Source organism: Vanellus vanellus (assembly GCF_965231255.1).
Source record: "Vanellus vanellus genome assembly, chromosome: 3".
In the NCBI taxonomy this organism is placed as follows: domain Eukaryota; kingdom Metazoa; phylum Chordata; class Aves; order Charadriiformes; family Charadriidae; genus Vanellus; species Vanellus vanellus.
The window spans coordinates 104,595,197-104,616,951 of NC_138907.1; the positions used below are offsets into that span (position 1 = coordinate 104,595,197).

General features: G+C 37.0%; 1 protein-coding gene across 1 annotated transcript in view; it reads left to right on the forward strand.

The window, feature by feature from the left end:
- Positions 1 to 21,755, forward strand: part of CSMD1 (CUB and Sushi multiple domains 1) — a gene marked incomplete at both ends in the record, with an annotated part of 1,228,645 nt that overhangs the window by 744,586 nt on the left and 462,304 nt on the right. The window contains one exon of the mRNA XM_082481062.1: positions 15,814 to 15,926. Coding sequence (XP_082337188.1) covers positions 15,814 to 15,926 — 113 coding nt within the window. The remainder of the gene's footprint in view (positions 1 to 15,813; positions 15,927 to 21,755) is intronic.

The following is a 21,755-nucleotide window of genomic DNA, read 5'->3' on the forward strand; positions in this document are numbered from 1 at the left end:
CCCAGGGCTCAGTATTGAGGCCACTTCTGTTTGATATCTTTATCAATGATCTGGATGAGGGGATCGGGTGTGCCCTCAGTAAGTTTGCAGACAACACCAAGTTGGGTAGGAGTGTCAATCTGCTTGAGAGTAGGATAGGCCTACGGAGCCATCTGGACAGGCTGGATTGATGGGCCAAGGCCAATGGTATGAGGTGCAATAAGGCCAAATGCCAGGTCCTGCACTTGGCTCACAACAATCCTGTGCAGCACTACAGACTTGGGAAAGAGTGGCTCGAAAGCTGCCTGGCAGACCAAGGACCTGGGCATGTTAGTCAGCAGCCGGCTGAATATGAGGCAGCAGTGTACCCAGGTGTCCAAGAAGGCCAATAGCATCCTGGTTTGTATCAGAACTCGTGTGGCCAGCAGGACTAGGGAAGTGATTGTCCCCCTGTACTCAGCACTGGTGAGGCCCCACCTTGAGTTCTGTGTTCAGTTTTGGGCCCCTCACTACAAGAAAGACATTGAGGTGCTGGAGTTTGTCCAGAGAAGGGCAACAAAGCTGGTGAGGGGTCTGGAGAACAAGTGTTATGAGGAGCAGCTGAGGGAACTGGGGTTGTTTAGCCCGGAGAACCAGAGGCTCAGGGGAGACCTTATCTCCCTCTACAACTACCTGAAAGGAGGTTGTAGTGAGGTGGGTGTTGGTCACTTCTCCCAAGTAACAGGTGATAGGACTAGAGGAAATGGCCTCAAGTTGCACCAAGGGAGGTTTAGATTGGATATTAGGAAATTTTTTTTTCACCAAAAGGGTTGCCAAGCATTGGAACAGGATGCCCAGGGAAGTGGTGGAGTCACCATCCTTGGAGGTATTTAAAAGGTGGGTAGACATGGTGTTTAGGGACATGGTTTAGTTGTAACTTAGCAGTGCTAGGTTAATGGTTAGACTTGATGATCTTAAAAGTCTCTTCCAACAAAAATTATTTTATTATTCTATGATTCTATGTTTCTGTGATTCTAAAATACATTTTAGAATTGTCAGAGAAGCTTTAAAATTAAAGGTTAATTCAACTGTCAAAAAAACCCAGCAAGGGTAATTTTACTGCTTGAGATTATCAATGAAACACATACCATCACTGAAATGAGTAAATATAGTGTTATTTGCCTAACTCAGTGCTCAACATCCTTAGGAAAAAAAGTGATAGGGTTGCACAAAGCTTCTATCCTAAGGGGAAACCTACTTTTTTCAAAATACTAAGAACAGTTTGGACATGTATTTAAGGCTTTATCTACATAGTACATCATGGGTTGATTTGCTTGCTTGCTTGCTTCTTTGTTTGTTTATTTTTAATGTTATTTCTATGTTACCACAAGAAGTTAGTAAGAAGACTGTTTGCTTCTTTTAATATTATCATTGCTTGGCTGCAGTCATGCCAATGTTTCATCCGAGTAGTATATTTGCTGATAGCACTTGAATTTTCGAATTCCATTACCCAAATTCTGGAACTATGTCCACATAAAGATACAAAATGGTACAACTTTCAGCGATGCTAAGAGTCAGAATCTCAGCAACCACATCATATTACACAGTGAACAGATAGAACATTAAAACATAATACACATCAAAAAAATCTATTTTTCTCAAACAGAAACATTTAATAGTCCCTTTTATAAACATGAAGAAACTCCTAATGCCAGATAGAGCTAATGCTGCAAGCTCACTGTGTGTGGACTTCCTATAGACTTCATTGGGAATTCAGTATAGATCAAGGATTTTCAGAAGTGATCCTAATTTGTTACTAATCAGTCTTTAAAAACTCATCTGAAGTTGCCTAGTTTTTTCAGTCAGGTAAAGACTGGGCTATTTCTTAACATTCCCATATTAAACATAGAAATATGCCTAGGGAAATATACTACTATTTGTAGTAGTGCTATCAAAAAGGTTAGTATTTCTATTAGGAGGGAGTTATATATGTGATTAATTTTTGATACAGGATACTTTTATTCTAATTGTGTTTCTTCTATAGGAAGAAGGACGGATAAATAATATTTCACGCAGCAAGTTTCAAAAAGAAAAAGCTAAAAGATATTGTACGCGATTAAGAGATAATGAAGAGTTAAAAGAGGAAAATATTGAACAGATATGACAATTAAATTCAGTTTCAATGTATAGTGTTTGAGGATTTTGTTTTGTTTTTCTTTTCAAATGAACTGAAAAGCAAGATTTGAATTTAGATTTAATTAAATCTCAGCTGATAGAAAGTGAAAGAGACAATATTATACAACAAACTCAAAGTTATTTGCTGGCTGGGGAGAGAGTCTCATAAACACATTGGGTCAGAGCACAGTTTTAACTAGCTTGTTTCTTACAATGGCCACTATCAGATATTTATGGAATGGATATGTAAAACAAGAAATACAGAGATAAGATTTTTTACACCTTTACCCTCACAGCTTTTAACAGCCATCATTGCTGAACTGAATGGTTCATCCAGCTATCACAGTTAAAAACTGCTGATGGACTGTCCTTCACTAATTCTTTATAAATATTTGTGGTTCTTGGCTTCTGTCACATCTTTTAGCAGTGAGTTCCACATGTACTACATGAAGAAACTTTCAGAGATTATATACGTAATTATAAAGAACTGATAAATCGGAACAAAAAATATCTTGACTGTGGCAAAACGAGCATTCCATGTAGTCATCAGACTAGCTCAGGCTTTCTCATTCTCATTGCATTTTACTTTCACAAGAATGAGGACAAAACAAATATTGTCAAAACTTTAGAATTACTTATATTTAATACTAAAAAAAAATATTACAGTCATTATATAATGTTGCAGTATGATGATGTCTTTTAAACATGTCGTGAAAACCGGGGAATTGAATATTGAATTCACTTGGGATTTACCTATTTTTGTTTAAGTAATGCAAACCCCTGAATTGGTTTTTGAATTGTTTGGTAGTCAGTTACAGTACCTTTTCTTCCAAAGATTTTGACTAAGTCCTCCTCAGATGATGAGAAATCTTCTGGATAGTCCTGACAGCAACTTGACATGAAAGGTGGCTTGTCTTCAAGACACTGCTAAATCCAGGAGAGGTGGTAATGTGGTTATATGTGGTAATACTGGGTAATACGAACAAACTCCTTCTAACACTGTTGTATATGATAGTATTTTGGTAAAAAATTGATTCATACTGAGGCATTTATGTATCAGCCTAGATTCAAATTAAGACACTGCCGACTGGAAAGACTGAACCACATTGGTTATGGTGTGAGCTGCTGAATGCAAATAGGAGCAGGATAGGAATATACACATAGGCAGAAACAGAGACGTACAGAAATCCCATGTGGAGTATACAAATAGTCCCCATACTCAGTAGGCCTTATCAGCATGGGATAGTATGCAATACAAAAATAAGGGATAAAGTAAATTACAAAGATTATTTCAAACATTGAGTGATGTGATGACTGAGACTAAGGCTGTTCTCTGATGTAGACTGATCCTATTGAGCGTGGTGCTTGTTCACAGCTGTTGGTCAGGCTCTTGCACTATGATTGGTTAGTCATGGGACTGTGTTACTTCTGGAGAAGAGGTATAAAGTCAGTTTTAAATATGGTACATCTATTTTTCACGTAAAAAAGTGGATGTGCATGCACATATCTGTAGCACAGACCTGATTCAGGCTAGAGGTGTCAGAGGATCACTGAGCACAGTTGGGGTTTTATAGCTCCATAATTTTGGTGAGCTCTAGGCAAGCTGCTGCTGCCTTCTTTTAGACTGGAAAGGATTTCACATACATGTATGTGTATACAGTCTTCCCCGACATAGGTAAGGGCTCGGTTATTCAGGAAATTATTCTAGACTGGGGTTCTTACGATACAGTAGGTGATGGATGTCTACTATCCATCCATGTTTTATAGGAAAGTCATATACCTTACACTGACTATATCCAAAAGGGTAACAGGAATTAAGCTCCTGAGGCATCTTCCTTGCTACAATGAAAAGATAATGACTAATATTTCCTTAAATATTATGACAGGATGATTCTGTGGGAGAACATACTGTTTAAGAAGTTGGCATGAAATGTTGTGGAAAGGGGTATGTGACAGCAGATCTCACAAAAACTTACTGCAAATATCGGGATTAGTGAGCAAAAGAAAGATTTCCATTTCCTATTTGCCAGTATGTTTGTTTCTGTTTTTTATCTAATATTCTAAGATAGATGTATAAGCAACATAGGAAAAAACTAAAATCCTTCTGATCTTTCTACCTTACTGACTTAATATATTTTGGATATAGATCAATGATCTCTCTTTTCTGCTGTCTGTATGGGCTGCGATTCTTGCATTTTGGTTGCACAGTACCCCAGTTTTCTGTTCACTTCCACAGCACCCATACCCTGGTGAGCAACACATTCTGTAGCCTTTGGAAATTGTTCAAGAACTGTAGGTTGAGGAGGATTCCAGCTGTCCTTTTTATAAGCTCTAGGTAGTTATGCGTGATGTTAGTTGCTACTGCTTACTCCGTTGTCTTTTGTATATCGAGTCTAAGTAAAGCACACTGGATTCTGAAAGGACAAAGACCTCTGAAGGGTTTTTTTTTATTGTCAGATGTAGGTAAGGCCTTAGAGCTGGATTCAGATCACTTTATTCAGGTTTATAATTAGGCACATGAAAGGAAATGCTGAAACCTAGCATGTGTCTAGTCTCCAGGAGATGTCTCTGAGCCAGGCTCTTCAGATCCAAGGCAGTATAAGGTCAGATGGACTCCCATGCCTTGGGCTATCTGTGACTATTGAATGTAGGGTCTTTTTCATAATGTACGCTTTTCACACTCTGCCATAGAGATATTTAACTGTTAGACCGCTCGCTTATTGTTTGTAAGCTCTAGGAAATGTAAACATATTTATGGGAAAATGGATATGTAAGCAAAACATAATACTTCACTGATAGACAAAAACATGCTAGATCTATTATATCTAGATATATTATCTACGGGGTATTATAAAATGTCGCTGTGCACAGTTCAGTTAATCTATTTTATTGTGTACATAGAGACTGAATAATATTTATGAAATTTCCTTAGCCTGGTAATTTTATCCTCTATTTTGATTACGTGAGTATTGGGTTTTTTTCATGGCATCTTAATAAACTCTGTAAATCTAAGACAGATGTTTAAAGAATACATATGTTTTGTGAGATACTATTATAAATTGAAATGTAGTCTGCTAAAGTTTTTAAGACAAAATGTGTATATATATATATATATTTTTTTTATTTTTTTTTTTTTTTTTTTTCAGAAAATAAGTTAAACTGTGTACAGTCATATCCTTGGAAGACCTGAAATGCTGTCTGTTAGCACCTCGTATCCCCCCAGTCTGCAGCTGGGAACCAATGAGTTATGGTCTTTCACCAGACATTGTTTAACTCTATTGTAAGATAACAGGATTTCATTGATTTGTGGTCTGAGAGATCCATAATACCAGATCATAAAAGAAGACAGAGAAACAATCATGAGATTTTTCTTATTTTTTATTATCAAACATGTCAGATAGATTGATCCTAAACTCATTCCCTATAGTCACTGCAAAAGACACAGTGTAGAAGAGCTCTTAAAAATATTCTTACATTCATCCTTTAGAGACTGTTGTTAAACACCCCCATAAATGGACTGAGCTTTTTAAATACAGAAAAAATAGGGTTTTTTTTCTTAGTCAGAAGAGACAATGTGACTTCTGCAAATGAAAATCTAAGAAAAAAAAACTAAATTATGATGTATTCCTTCCAATGACTTCTTTTAATTAGGTTTTTTTTTCCTTGATTTCTGTTTTCCATTAGTTATTTTATAACAAAGCCAAATGGGACACCTGAAATCTTTCATTCAAGAAGAAGAAACAACTCATCTAATATAAAATACATAATGGAGAAGAGTTACTAACATAATGAAATTAAATTAGTTACACTGAATGGAAAAACATTTCTCAATTCATTATATTTCTATATTCATTTTAGCTTATTTTGAAAATCTTACAGTAGCAACTACAAATGAAAAGACATTATAGAGTATTAGAGAATAGACTTTTTCAGCACAGAATTATGTTAGGTACTTGATGTACTTAAAGATTCCCATTCTATCTGCAATATATATTATTTTTACATAATTTAAATGAGTTTTTCAGAACAGTTATGTCTGAAAATAAAATAAAAAAAATATGTGTCTGCATGTTTGTATATTCTTTCACTGTTGTGACTAAAAATAAACTATTTTGGGATATTAGCACGTGCATGAAAATTGACAATTGCACTGGCAAATAATAGATACTTCATAATAATAATAAGATTAATGGTTACTGAAAATTGATTTCGATATCTGCTTTTTGGAATGTATCTTGTCGGATCTTAATCCTGTACTAGGAACTCATAATATCTGAAAGTTAAAAAAAAAAAAAAACAGCTACTTTTTAGATGAGCAATTTCTAAATTTTATTGAAGAAATTGAGATTTCCCCTATATTGGACACTAGATAATTTTTTAAGGGATTAATATGACCACAGTAAAAAAACCTACAGTTTTCAGAATGTTAACAAAAATACCTATCCGGATAATGGCAGTAAAACCACTACAGCTGCAGTGCTCCTAAACAGAATACTATGTGTGCTGTGAGATCTATATTTTATCATTGCAGCTATTAATAATTACACTCAACTAGGGAAGAATTTATAAAGCAGAATTTTATCTCTGAAGTGCTCAATTACTATATATTGATAGCAACAAAAAAAGCCCACAATTTAGTTTTATATTTGTTCAATTGTGAGCTTGTTTCAAATTTTCATTTCCCTCCAGGACAACTGCCATATTAACTTTAGGACCTTACACTTATCTTCTCTGGCTCTGGATGGAAGGACTCTTTGGAAGCTATGGAAGAGTGGCTTGCAGTACTCATGGCCTGGGTTGAATATCACTGTATCGAACAATAAAATCTAATTGATTGCTGTGTCCTAGAACTTAATGTTCCACTTCTGCTGGACAATGAAAACCATATATCAGAAAAAAACTAGATGTATAAGGAATTATTGTTCTTATATTCATCAGCTTGAGAGCAGTAATAATCTTCCAGAGGAAGAATATTCTATCCTGAGTGCCATGGAATATTGTCCCTATGACATGTGTCAAATATCAGAGCAATAATCAAGAAAAATATTTGCTAACACTGTTGAATCAATAAACCAAGATGTTCTTAATAAAGCTCTTTTCCAAACACCAGTTAAAAAAAAATCTTGCCTTTGGCTTTAACCTCCAGCCAAAAACAAAGTATGTGCAAGTATAACATCCAGTGTGAGGTACAGCCAAATACTCAAAAGACGCTGGAGACTCTTGTGCACAAAATTAGAATAATTAGAGGGAAAATGTGAAGAGGGATGTCTTCAGAGAAGAGTTATGTCATGTCCCATGAGCTGAATTATAGTAACATTTATATGCCTTGAATGATGCTCAAGTGTTGATATTTACTGATTTGGTTACCCTAGCTTGTATTTCTAAGGTGACATTCATCTCAAACTAATATGGAAATCTGAAATACCTCGGATGATATGCACTCCCAAAATATTTATTCCTCTCCGTTGACTATACAGTGAGCCTAGCCCAGATGGAGACCACTGCACTGCCAACAGCTGAAATGAGATAAGATGAAGGAAACGCAAGAACTGGTTACCTGGGACAGAGACAGAGCTGAGGTGCTCAATGACTTTTTGCCTCAGTCTTCACTGGCAATGACAAAAGGTGCAGCCACACTACCCTTGATGCAGAATGCAAAGACGAGGATTGAGAAAATGGAGAACCGCCCCCTGTAGGTGAAGATCAAGTATGAGACCACCTGAGGAATCTGAAGGTGCACAAGTCCATGGGACCTGATGAGATACATCTGCGGGTCCTGAGGGAGCTAGCAGATGAGGTTGCTTAGACACTAGCCATCATATTTGAGAAGTCATGGCGGTCTGGCGAGGTTCCTGCCGACTAGAAAAGGGGAAACATAACCCCTATTTTCAAGAAGGGAAACAAGGAAGACCCAGGGAACTACAGGCCAGTCAGTCTCACCTCTGTGCCTGGCAAGATCATGGATCAGATCCTCCTGGAAACTCTGCTGAGGCACATAGAAAATAAGGAAGTGATTGGTGACAGCCAGCATGGCTTTACCAAGGGCAAGTCACGCGTGACAAATTTGGTGGCTTTCTACGAAGGGGTTACAGCAACAGTGGACAAGGAAAGACCAACTGATGTCATTTACTTGGACTTGTGCAAAGAGTTTGACACTATCCCACACGATACCCTGGTCTCTACATTAAAGAGACATGGATTCGACAAATGGACCACTCAATGGATAAAGAACTGGCTGGACGGCCTCACTCAAAGAGTTGCAGTCAACGGCTCGATGTCCAAGTGGAGAGCAGTGACAAGTGGAGTTCTTCAGGGGTCGATACTGGGGCCTGTACTGTTCAACATCTTTGTCGGTGACATGGACAGTGGGATAGAGTGCATCCTCAGCAAGTTTGCTGATGATACCAAGCTGTTTGGCGAGGTAGACGCTCTGGAGGGGAGGGTTGCCACCCAGTGGGACCTGGACAGGCTGGAGAAGTGGGCCCAAGCCAACCTCATGCAGTTCAACAAGGCCAATTGCAAGGTCTTACATCTGGGTCAGGGCAATCCCAAGCACAAATACAGTCTGGGTGGGGAATGGCTGGAGAGCAGCCCTGAGGAGAAGGACCTGGGTGTACTGGTTGATGAGAAGCTCAACATGAGCCAGCAATGTGCAATCGCAGCCCAGAAGGCCAACCATATCCTGGGCTGCATCAAAAGAAGTGTGGCCAGCAGGTCAAAGGAGGTGATTCTGCCCCTCTACTCCACTCTCGTGAGACCCCACCTGGAGTACTGCATCAGCTCTGGAGTCCCCAGCATAAGAAGGACATGGACCTGCTGGAGTGTGTCCAGAGGAGAGCCACAAGGATGATCCGAGGGCTGGAGCACCTCTCCTGTGAGGAGAGGCTGAAAGAGTTGGGGCTGTTCAGCCTGGAGAAGAGAAGGCTCTGGGGAGATCTTATTGCAGCCTTCCAGTACCTAAAGGGGGCCTACAGGAGAGCTGGGAAGGACTTTTTATTAGGGCATGTAGCGATAGGATGAGGGGGAATGGCTTTAAAGTAGAAGAGGGCAGGTTCAGATTGAACATTAGGAAGAAGTTTTTCACTCTGAGGGTGGTGAGGCACTGGAACAGGTTGCCCAGAGAGGTTGTTGAGGCCCCATCCCTGGAGGTGTTCAAGGCCAGGCTGGACGTGGCCTTGGGCAACCTGGTCTAGTGGGAGGTGTCCCTGCCTATGTCAGGGGGGTTGGAACTCGATGATTTTCAAGGTCCTTTCCAACCTAAACCATTCTATGATTCTATGAAGCCCATCTTTTTCTCCTCATTTCACCAGGCCAAAGAGCTTCTGAGCATGCATGTAAACTTCTGCTCAGACAACATGAGAAACTTAAGCTATATCTTTGGAGGGTATAATTTGAATAATTTTTTGAAAAATATATCAAATTTCTGCTTAAATTTCAATTTGTCTGTCTGTCTGACTGTGGGCTTGTCACTTAAAATTTTATTTGTTTAGTGGAAAAAATATATAATGTGTAATAATTTTATATGAAATTATAATAATTTAGTTTTAAATAGATCAGTGATCAGCATGTTTCAATGTAACAGTTAATAAGTGCCATTAGAAGGGCATGTGTAACTTTTTATCAGACTTTGAAAATGTTCTATAAGAATTTCATCAAATTTTGAAATTCATTATCACAGTCTTCTTACTTTTCTCTTTTTAATCATTCCGTATGAAACATACGTCCAAAATGATAACTGGACAATGTTTATAATACAGTGAGGTTAGTAATCAGCTTAATGAACGTAATAACATCACAGTGGCTCCATATAACATGATTATGGAACATAGTCTTTTATTTAATATTTGGTTATTTCATTTTGAAGAGGAACTTTCACAGAATGCTCTCCTCTATTATTGTTTAAACTTTCTACTCTCAATATGTAGGCAAACCGAGCAAATAAAAATGTAACATTCTTAGACTAGTCAGTTAAAAGGTTATGAATCATTGAGACTGTCAATTCCTTGTTAAAACTTTATTTTTGGGCTTGGTCATCTACATTTGTTTTCCTTTCTTCCATCCTTTTTATACTGATCAAGTTTGGATTTCATTCAGGCTATTTTATTTGGCCCAGACTGACAAAAATATTTTGATATAAATTTCTGTGGCAAACTTTTTGTGGTCCTTCAGGACTTAAGGTGTTTGTCAAATTTCTCCTGTACAGCAAGAGCCTTCTGGATTATTCTCAGTCATCAGTTTTCCTGACTCACCTTAAAGCAGCTCTATCAGTCTCATTCAGCTTCCCAGGGACGTACCCTGTTATCCTGAACAATTCTCAGGAGAGTGTCTAGGGGTGCCGAGCAAACTCAGACTTTCTGTGTCTTTATAGCATTAGGGAGAAAAAGAGCTCACCCAAAAACATACCCACTTGTTTGAATTCATTGTTATCCCAAGAGATATTAAGGTAAAATGCAAATGAAAGGATTTATTCACAGCATCCAGAATAAACAACCATTTACATATGGTTATGGAAACAGGTGAGGAAGGGAGGGAAAAATCATGCTTGATCTAATTACTTTAAATGAGAAAATGAGAAGCATCTAACCTACTCCTTCTCCCTCCCTCCCCCCACTTCTGAACCCTTTCCTGGTAGATTGTTAGCTGTTATAAATAGTCTCTTATTTCAAATTCCGCACAAAGAAGAGCTGATTTAATTTTTTTTTCTGTGAAACTGTATATTTAGTTCTTATCTAGGAGATAGTCTGGCCTCTCTTATCAAGCAAAATAAGTATTGTTTCAGTTCCTTGGTAATGCAAAAAGTCTTGTTGTTAGACCAGTCGTCCCCTCTTATATTTTGTTGAGTTGTACCCAAACTTATCTTTAGCCATAAATTTTTCCTTCCACCAGTAGTGACCTGCAGCTCCAGCTCTACAAGATGCAGTGAGCCTTCATTTGACTTTTCATTCCTGTGCTCCTGACACTGAGTTTGTGCCAGCTCTGACTCATCTCTCTTTTCTGTGACCAGTTTAATTCACTAAAATGGCACAGAGATGTCCCAGCTGGAGGGAAAAAAAAAAAAAAAAAAAGATGGATAATTTTCTGCCATTTTAATGAATTGTATCAGACCACAGAAATTCTAGCAAGAATCAAAGCTGATACCCATGAGGAGGGGCAATACAGAAGCAAAGGATAGAGGACAGATTAGTAAATGCAGGAGGAGGAGGAACAGAAAAGAATGTCACATGTCTTTTAGGCAGCAGCTGCTTGTTAGCGCGTGTCATCTCTGTGTGAAACTGCAGCCACAGTAAGCGTGGCACATGTGCCTTCTAACACAGCTCATAACGATATTCATTTACGAACATGGGACAAATGCAGCTCATTACTTGCTCTTGGTTGATACCGGATACAGTCTTGGCTATCGTGTTACAATGAGTTTGAGGTAGTGGTCCTCTTTTTTATTGTATCTATATCGAATATAGATGTTTCTATACATACATATAGAATATATAATACATATAGAGAAAATACATATATGCACACACATTGTGTATTTGCTGCAGCCATCATACTTCACCTCTGTGAAGATGATATAAACTGCTTCCTGTTATTTTGTCGAGTAGCAAGGGACGGTCCTTGAAAGTTCTTGTTTTGACATGTATCTCCATGGGCGCTCATATAAGTATTTTAGCTGAGAGGATTTCAAAATGGAAGCTAGCTGTAAATTCAAAATTAGGGTACAGTTTTCTCTCTTTAGCTCGTAACCCAGAGACCTGTTGTGGAAACTATAAAACCTGTCACAATCTCTTGATAATGCAATAGAGGCTTCAAAGGATGTTCTACTTCTATATCTGACATACTGTACATAAGGAAAACAGTACTCCTTCAAGATTTCGTGAAAACGGAATACCTTCTTACTTGTATAAACAATAGATTAGTTTCTGTGTGAGGAAATTGAGGTTGTTGAGGCCCCATCCCTGGAGGTGTTCAAGGCCAGGCTGGACGTGGCCTTGGGCATCCTGGTCTAGTGGGAGGTGCCCCTGCCTATGGCAGGGGGGTTGGAACTCGATGATCTTCAAGGTCCTTTCCAACCTAAACCATTCTATGATTCTATGAAATTATGGAATAAGAATGAAGAAATAAAATATCACTTAAAATAGTAAAATGTGAAAAAGTTATCTACTCACGCAGTAATCAACACCAAGAGAGCTTCTCTTCTCTCTCTGATCCTGCTGCAGCCAGACTGCTTTCAGATCTAGGATAATAGCTGAGATGTTTTAATTATTTCTCATTATTTCTTGTAAGAAGCAGTGTTTATCAGCAGAGGTGCAGTATGATACTAATATAACTATAAAGCTCTCAAAACCTGGCCGTTTATTCTTTATGATGCTGTTAACAGGCAGCACACACAGGAATTCCGTGTTCCATAGAGCACAGTGCAACATCTAGTATGCAGAAATGAGAGGTTTGAGGTTCCCTGTGCAATCTTTATCCTGAGCCCCTCAGGTAAATGCATCGTTATATGATGTTATTTGAAAAATTATGTTCTGTTTGTTTTTTTTTTTCCTATGGGATTGCTCTTTAACAGGTCACTGAATGATTGATACTGAGTGGATGAACAGCTATTTTATCTTTCCTTTAATCTCTGTTCAGTGCATGGCCTCAAATACTGTTTAGCACAGAACATTCAAACCTGTCACTTCTCCAAGTGACAACCAATTTTAACCCCCTGATGTTCGAAGCTAAGGGCCTGGTTGATATCAGTAGTGGAGATGAAAACACTTCTGCAAATCAGACCAAGTATTTGCAGAAAATTCCCAAATAACATTATATATGTGTGTGTGTGTGTGTGTGAAAAACTTAACATGATTTAGATTAGATATCACTACTTATATCCAAGCCAGTCTATCGCATGCTAGGCCTTAAAATCACTTTCAGAAAAGCTTTACCCTTTTCAGACCAGAGGCAGAACTCAAACATAACTGAAGAATTCAATTTCTTTTGTACTACTCCCCAAACAATAAATGTCCTCAGTTAAAAAAGAAGTGAGAAAGACTTTCAATACGTTCTGTAGCATTGGAGAAATCCTCAATAAAGATCAAAGCATGAAAGCTTCTAAGGAGAACTTTGATATTAAGAAATGTGATTCTTTACCTCATCGGAATAATTTCTGTCTGATATAAAGAACTTCCAAGTCTTCATCTGATTTTAGAATTAATATCTAATCTGTGCTAAAATTACTCTATTTCTGTTCATATGCAACAGGAATTGATACTGTGTGTGTCCACATGAAATAGAGACAGCGTTGCTTCAGTTGCACCTTTGCTTTCAGAGCAATTTAATGACGTGATTAAGTCTTGCCTGTTAGTTTCGGGAACACCTCAGAAGAGGTGGTCACATTCACAATGGCTATTGGGACTGTGTACGTCAGACTAATGCCTACACCACGCCCAGGAATGATTGAGGGGGCAGTAGTCAGTCATGTGCGGAGGAGTTTCATAATGAGGGTTGTGAGACACTGGAACATGTTGTCCAGAGAAGGTGTCGATGCTGCATCATTGGAGGTGTTCAAGGTCAGGTTGGATGGGGCTTTGAGCAACTTGATCTAGTGAAAGATGTCCCAGCCTATAGCAGGGGGGTTGGACTAGATGATCTTTAAATGTCCCTTCTAACCCAAACCATTCTGTGATTCTAAGATTCTATAATTTGTTGTTGTTTTATTAGTGTAGACTCTCGAGCAGGAATTGATGTGAAGTGCCACTATTCAATTTACTAGTATGGACATAACCAAACTGCTTGTTTTCCATGAATACTCAATTAATATAAGAAGTTGGCCCATAACAGTAAAGGCTGCACTAATGCCAGCACACAAAGAGCTTATGGGCACCTAGTTGGAAATTATGGTACGTGATGCACCTCTCAATTGGTAAAGGTCAAAGGAAATATTCCTCATCATTCTGCAGCCTCAGAAGAAGCACTGTGTTCATTCTGTCTGGGATCATTCTGTCTTTTATTAGTTGAGCAGTGGTGTCCAGCCTCTCTATTGGTGAACTCAAATAGATGACCTATAAGCCTTTCCCCCTGCCATGGATTTCCATTCTGTATATCAGAAAAATGAATGAACATGTGTTTTAGAGACCCTTGCCCCACATTCTGTATCTTTTGATGCATATTCAACTCTGTGGGACTGGAAACAAACTGTCCTTGACGGTACTGATTTTTCCTTTTCTCTGAGGAGCACACCTGTAGTATTATTAAATTGTTTTGACATTTGCTGTATGATGAACGTATTTTATTTGACTCCTATTCCCTGATAAAAAAGACCTAGAAATAAGAAAGAAGGAAACAAAGCAGTTTTTTTCATACTACCTTCAACTTTTGTGTGAGTTACAGGTCTGCCTGCTGTACCAATTCAGGTGGCTATCTACCACTTTCAGCGGTCCACCTCTCTTTCATACACAGCTTAGGTTGCCTACCCTCCAGAAATTCTAGTTAAATGGTTGATTAACATGTACAGAGCAGTTTTATACTGTGTCCACATACTTTTAGATCTGCCATTACTGGAAACCCTGACATTGTCCATAGGAAGTCCCACCTGCAGATGATGAATGCCACAGAGTGAAGTACTTTGCTCAGAGGTACCATCTTTGATGTACATGTGGGCCACAGGTTTCCAGTCTATCCCCCCATTTAGAATTTGTTGTCGTTTCTGGATTTGGGTGCTATACTGAAGAGGTTTTGAAAATGTTACAGAAAAAAGCCATCTGTCATACACTGGTTATAAGGTTGCTTCCCAAACCAGCCTTACAACTAAACTAGCCACTAAGTTATATTTCACTTTCTCACTTTCTTCAATTAAAATACCAACAGCATTGCTGGTAAATAACATATTCCTGTCTAGAATGCAGTAACATAGAAATCATACAGCTAAATTAAAATTCTGATAAAATAGGTAGCTTAAAATAGTCTCTCTGTGTCATGATCATATTATCATTATCTTTCATAGTATAATGGGAAGATTTGAGACTATTTAGCTGTATCTTGTAGAGTTCACATAGATCTGAAAATATTTGTGTTTATTGTGTGCCTGAGAAATAGCTGTGTATTAGAAATGTAACTAATAAAAGATCCGCTTTGAATGGGCTTTTATAATGATGTTAATTTACTCTTTCATTAATGTACAATTTAGGTCATATAAAAATTTAATATTTCAGCCAGAGGTTTTGCAGACTTTGAAATCCGGTGCTCTGGATATGCCAGATAGAATGTTAGTACGTGTATATATCATTTAAAAAAGAAAACCATTCCCCAAAGCTGTATTTCTAGGAGATAAGTTTGTCTACTTGGACAAATGAGTTATCAGTTCAGTGATATGAACTGCAGCCTATATATAGTAAAAACTTTTAGATTTAGCATATATTGTAAGATTCCTTTTCTTCTTTAATTCATGAAAGAGTAGTTTGGAGATAAAAGTTTGGACCATAAAGTGGATAGCTGTAATGGGAAAAAAAAACACATTTCTCCCAGGATAATAGTTACTGAACCAGGAAATAATTGAGATTAGGTGACAGTGAATCACTGTTGTCAAATATGTTGTAAACAGTGCAACAATATATTTTAGGTATTTTCTTTTTTTTCTCTTTTAAGTAGTGTACACATGAATTTTTCCACCATTTACATTGGATTCTTTTTTCATTTTTCCAGGTTGACTGGTATGAATCTACCTTCTCCTGTTATCAGCAGTAAGAACTGGTTACGACTCCATTTTACATCTGACAGCAACCACCGACGAAAGGGATTTAATGCTCAGTTCCAAGGTAGGAAATGTATAAAAGTGCAGCAAAAAAAGACCTTTACCTTTAAGCATTGCTGAAGCGGTGATGAAATTTGAAATTTATGTTTAAATATCAGGGCGTATGAACTGGCTCATAGTACTACTGCTTTTACACTGAGTAGCTGTTATCCTTGTATGATCAGGCATCTCTAGCGATTTGCTTTTGGAAACAGTATCTGTGCTTCACATTGCAGTTTGCTCTAAGTATGTATTTGCTTGCTTACTTTTTCTATAATAAATTGCTTTTACCTTCAGTCTGATCTTTGCTTCAAAAACATGCCTGGAATGCAACTTGCAGAAAGCCAATTCCACAAAAAGGCATGCCCCTATCCAAACATTGTCTTCCTTCATTACTCAAAATCTAACTCTTATCCAGAAGCTATATTCATCGTTCAGAAATGTAACTCATCTCTTGCATAGTACAAATCATATTTCAGAGTCCTGCATAGATTTACATATACAACTTTAAAAGAAGACATGAGCACGTCAGTGTTGCTGTCAATTGCTGCTTATGTTCACCTAGATACTCATTAAAATGCAATTTTTTGTGTTGGAATCTTTATTGATTTTTGTACATCATAAATCATTACTCAAGATCAAAGACACTGTAGTTATGATGAAAATAGAAGAGCTTCTTAATTTGTCTGTGCTTTTACATTCTATGCTTACGTGAGCTGTTTCAATCATCTTACTCCACACGCCATCAAATCATTTATGAGTTTAGAGCTTCCTTTTTTCCTGAAACTGTAGGGCCTATATCACTTCAGAAATGACAAATACACTGCAACAACTATATATTTCTGGTGACTGAGACATACACGTGCAATTGATGTAAAATCACTGAACATACATACTTCTGTTCTTTTAAAAATATTTTGACAATTTTAGTAAGAAAACAAAACTGAAATTCCATTTTATTTTAGCAACTCAACAGGAGTATGCATACTGTGATCCTTTGCACTTACAACTTATTTTTACAAAGTTTACTGTGGATACATACATGATACCACTATTGGTGACTATGAATTGAAATGCACTGCTTATGTTAACTCTGTGTCTGAAGGTGATTAACCAGAGATCGCAAAGGCAATGTGGCCCATTTTGCTGATGTACCAGCAAACTAAAAATCAACAGAATAACAAAGGAAAGTCTGTGATAGAGTAACCAACACTGGAAAATACTTTTTTGTTCTTTTTCAATATATCTTATCTTTAGCTAAATACTCACCATGGAATTAAAGCTTTAGGGAAATACATGGGGAGATCATTATTTCAGGTGTGTATCTGTTGCTCTGCATAACACATCAGATATTGGGTGTAAGGGTAAACTTGACTCATGTAGAATATGGCTTGTGAATGACAAGTGGAAGTATCTTATTACAATTCAGATTTGTACAATTATGGAAATTTCCTTTCTTAATTTAAATCAACCTTTTAAAATGCAGGTTTATTCAATTTACTCTGTTAAATAGAAAGATATCTGAATTACATGAGCCACAGCTATCTATCTTATCAGGGTCAATAGCAATTAAATAAATTCCTGTGTTAGTGATATAAACATTATAAACTGTGTTAAAACCTAGGAGACAGACTTTCAACAGACATAGGATGACAATTCAGAGTGTTATCAAAATCTAGTTATCCTAACAGCTTCATTAATTCCTTTTTATTATATAGCATTGGTAATTCTATTACATGCGTATTTGAGAACTAAGCAATAATTCGGGATTTTATTTTAAGCAAAAGTAAAAATATTTACAGCTAGAGAAGCCTACTAGTACCACAACTCACAGAATAGCAAAGATTGGAAGGGACATCTGGAGCTCATCTAGTCCAGTACCCTCCTCAAAGAAGGGTCACCTAGAGCAAGCTGTCCAATCCCCAAATGCTCTTCCCCTGTACCCCATGATGAGCCCTGTACCCCTGGGCAGGGACCCCCTTCAGTCTGTGTGGTGACTGGAGAGCTCCTGGTGCCAGGTGTCCCCCAGCCCCTGCAACTTTGGATCTCCTGGGACAGCCCTGGGGAGACTGGGGTAGAGGCTGTGTCTCTACATTGGGTATTGGGGTTCCCTCGCTTGCTCAAGGCCTTCTGGCCCTTCTGAGCTTGTGAAGATGGACCTGTGATGGGCTGATGGCACCTGTGATGGCCCTGGGAGGAGCCGGGGCAAGGTGGTATTTGTCTCTCCCATCTACTATCATATCCCTGTGCTCCTTTGTGTATGCAGAGCTGAGCTTTTTATTGCATAACCTAACATATCTAACAACATCATTGGCTTTTCAAAAGCAAGTCAATATGGGAGCCAGCACAACACACCTCTTTAAGTAACAACAGGGTAAAAGACTTTTTTTCCTTTTCCTAGTAGGAATTCAGGTCATCAGGCTTTTTCTGCAGTTAGCATGCAGATACTTTAATTATTCTTTTCAACTCATATCAAATTTACATCATATTTATTGTCACGTCATCATAGCTGTATTATTGCTATAACTTGGCCTTTTCCAATCAGCCAAAACCAATACTAGCAAACAGCCAATGTAATTTTCTTTTCTTTGTTTGCTTTTTGAACAGTCAAACAGAATCATTACCATTTATTTCATTAAAATATTGGAACTACCAATTAGATTTAAAACTATTCGTAGTTTGTTTATTTGTGCAGAAAAGTTTTCAAATTTAGATCTTTCTAACTTGCATTTTTGCAATATTTAGTGCCCCAATTTTTACTCATGGTCAAGAAAACCAGCTCACTAACATAAAAAATTAAAGCAGTGTATCAAAATTCCACGCTTGAATATATTAACTAAATATAGTTTTAAAATACTTGGCAAGCTGAATGTATAAATAAAAAAATGTAGTATAAAAAGTATACCAAACTGATGGGTGTTTGGATTTCCCTTTCAGTCATATTTATTGTCCCATCTTCCATCAGGCCAGAGTAGAAGATTGAAGAAAAATTTAAAATTTTAAAAATGAATGGGTAGAGTGAAGGGTTTGGTTTGGTTTGGTTTTTTTTTTTTTTTCCTGTTCCCACCCTCTTGTTTCTTTCTTTTGATTGTTGATCTTTTGATGTTGATTCCATCAGTAAAAATAGTTATGCCTCAATTTCCCAGATTTTTTTTTAATACTTTCAAAGTTTCCAGACAGAGGACCTGGTTTAAATGGCCCTGAAAACCCCCAGAACAAATTGCAGTGCAATTACATGCTTCGCCTTGTCTGCTTCGTGTCTGCCATATCGGCAACATTGAACTCATGGAAATCAACACTGTCAGTGGATATAATTGGACTCAGTTCTTGTTCTGCCTTGTTCTGTGATGGAATTGCCATAGGGAAAAAGATGCTACATTCACTCAGTTGTGAACTTCTTTTTTTTTTTTTTTTTCATCCATCTACCCTCACTTATGCTGGTATACAAATCATCTTTGCATATATTCCGTGGGAGATGCAGGTGATTTGTCTTATGCAGTGTTTCATAAATGGATACATTCCCCAGAGGTGAAGTAACATTAACATTCTCACTATGAGATGAAAACCTAAGACTTTCCAGCAACAGACCTTAGCAATGTACACAGAATGACTTAAAAGGTGTGATAATGAATCTCTTGCTTTTGCATATTTACAGCATGCACACTCTGCTTGTTTAGCTTTCGCTTTTTTCCAGAACAATAAAAGAAGGTTGTTTTAATATATTTGGGTTTCATTTTAAGAGAAAAAAAAATCACAATACTCTTTTCTAGAGTATTGTTTAAATATTTATTTCAAAATTCCTAGAAAGAGAATAAAATGAGAAAGTTTTCAGAGCAAAACTTGATTGATGGGTGTGTTCCATTTGTACAGTAAGAATAAAATCTCTGTTGTAGAGTGTTTCAAATTAAGTATGCTATTTTTGTCAAGTTGTCAGAGAGGTTCAAGGAGGTATTAGGTATTTTGATCATTATGTACCAGAAGTTATCTATCTGCTGTGTTTGACTACCTTGAATAACTCAGGATTTATCAAACAGATATTCCTGAAGTCAAGCAATGAATATAATAGAGGCTGATGAAATAAATGTGTAGTAATGGAAAACCATGAGTAAAATAATGTAAAATCAACTGGTAGGTAAAGTAGTTCTTTCAATGAATTTTTGTAATTCAGTGAGTCTGCATATGTGTGTGATTCTATCCTTCCTACACATTCTTTAAAACCTTAGAAATGGTGTTTGACATAAGTGAAAAGAATTTGTGGTATTTCCTTGATGCAGGGTACATTTAGTTAGGGGTTTCAATTACAATTGTCACTTAGAGTAAATTTAGAAAAGAAAATTAGTAAAAGCAATTGCTAAAATGAAAAAAAAGAAGAAAATTATTTTCTAGCTCTTAAGTCATGCTGAATATAATTTCCCATTAAATAGCTGAGACAATAATTTGTATTTTGTTAAAACTTATTATCAAGAAAGTAGATCAGTCTTGATATGAAAACATCAACAAGTAGCTAATCTGTCATCTCTCTTGACCGTTCTTTACTGTGGTTCACATGACCACTGTTAAATATGTAGTCCTGTCTTCTAAGTTATATTAGTCTGGCTTGATCTTTCTGTGCCAAGCAGTGGTGTTATGTTTTCCTTCAACAGAGTAAAAAGCCTTTTGTTAACCTTTCTGAAGCACCGAGTCACCTCTCAATCTCCTAAGGAGGCTGAGCTCTTTAAATCTCTCATTGGAAGCAATTTTTACCAGTTACTGCATTTTTATTGTGAGTTGCTGCTATTTGAAATTTCCAGTGACCACTTACTTGGTTTTAGCTCTCTTAAAATATTGGACTAGCTAGTACTGGATTTACAGCAAAAACTACATTTAACATTTTTTCCCATGTGTTTATTTTTTTTCCTACTGCTATTTTTTCTTTAAAAAACCTGCACATTAACACTTAGGAAATTAATTAGCTAAGTCATGTTAAACTATACGATGTATTTTAGGGGCATAAATAGTTTTAACTGCATTAGTATGCCTGTCATGTCTGCTCTAGGTAGACTTGTTTGTTCATTTAGCTTTTTTCTTCCCTTGTTTTTTGTTCTTTCACACTGTATGTTTCTTCTTCATTTTGATATTGTAATTACGTATTTCCCCACATTCTAGCAATACAGTCATTGCAGCATCAGAAAGTCATTTATTTTGATAGTCTTTTGATTTCACTTGTTTAGATTTGAGTAAGAGTGTATTAAACTAATTTCCAATAACTTTTGTTCAGTATAATTGATTTACATTTCAAGGACACTCATTCAGCTACATGGTAAAATCTGCACAAGTCTCTAATGAGATAAGTTCTCAGAGAATGTTTGTTTATGAAGTAGGAAGGAATAAATCTTTCTTCTATTAAAAGTAAGATTCTTTTGTCCTAAGCTTCATATGTGACTGCTGATTGTTAATAGCTCCCTTTTGGGAAATTAACTTAAACCATCCTTTCCAGTGTGATTTTCTGTCTGTCTCAAAACTTGGGTCCCTTAATGTATCTTACATTGACACCTGAGAATATAAAATAACTAACACCATTAATCACTGGCCTGTATTTTCTCATTTCTAAATTTAGGTTGTTTGATCAAAGAGGAGAATTTTAATCCCATAAAAACTACAATAATGAAATCAATATTTGACATCTTATCTTCCCACGCATTGAATTTATATTTAGCCTCTCTGAAAAAAGCTTTGATTTTTTTTTGCCTGTATGCTTTTGTCCCTGTACTAAAATTATAAGATATAAGCTTAATATAAGCTTAATATTAGTCTATACATGTGATAAGGAAAGAGCAGGAGAAAACATTCAGACTGTTTCCTTCTGAATGTGACA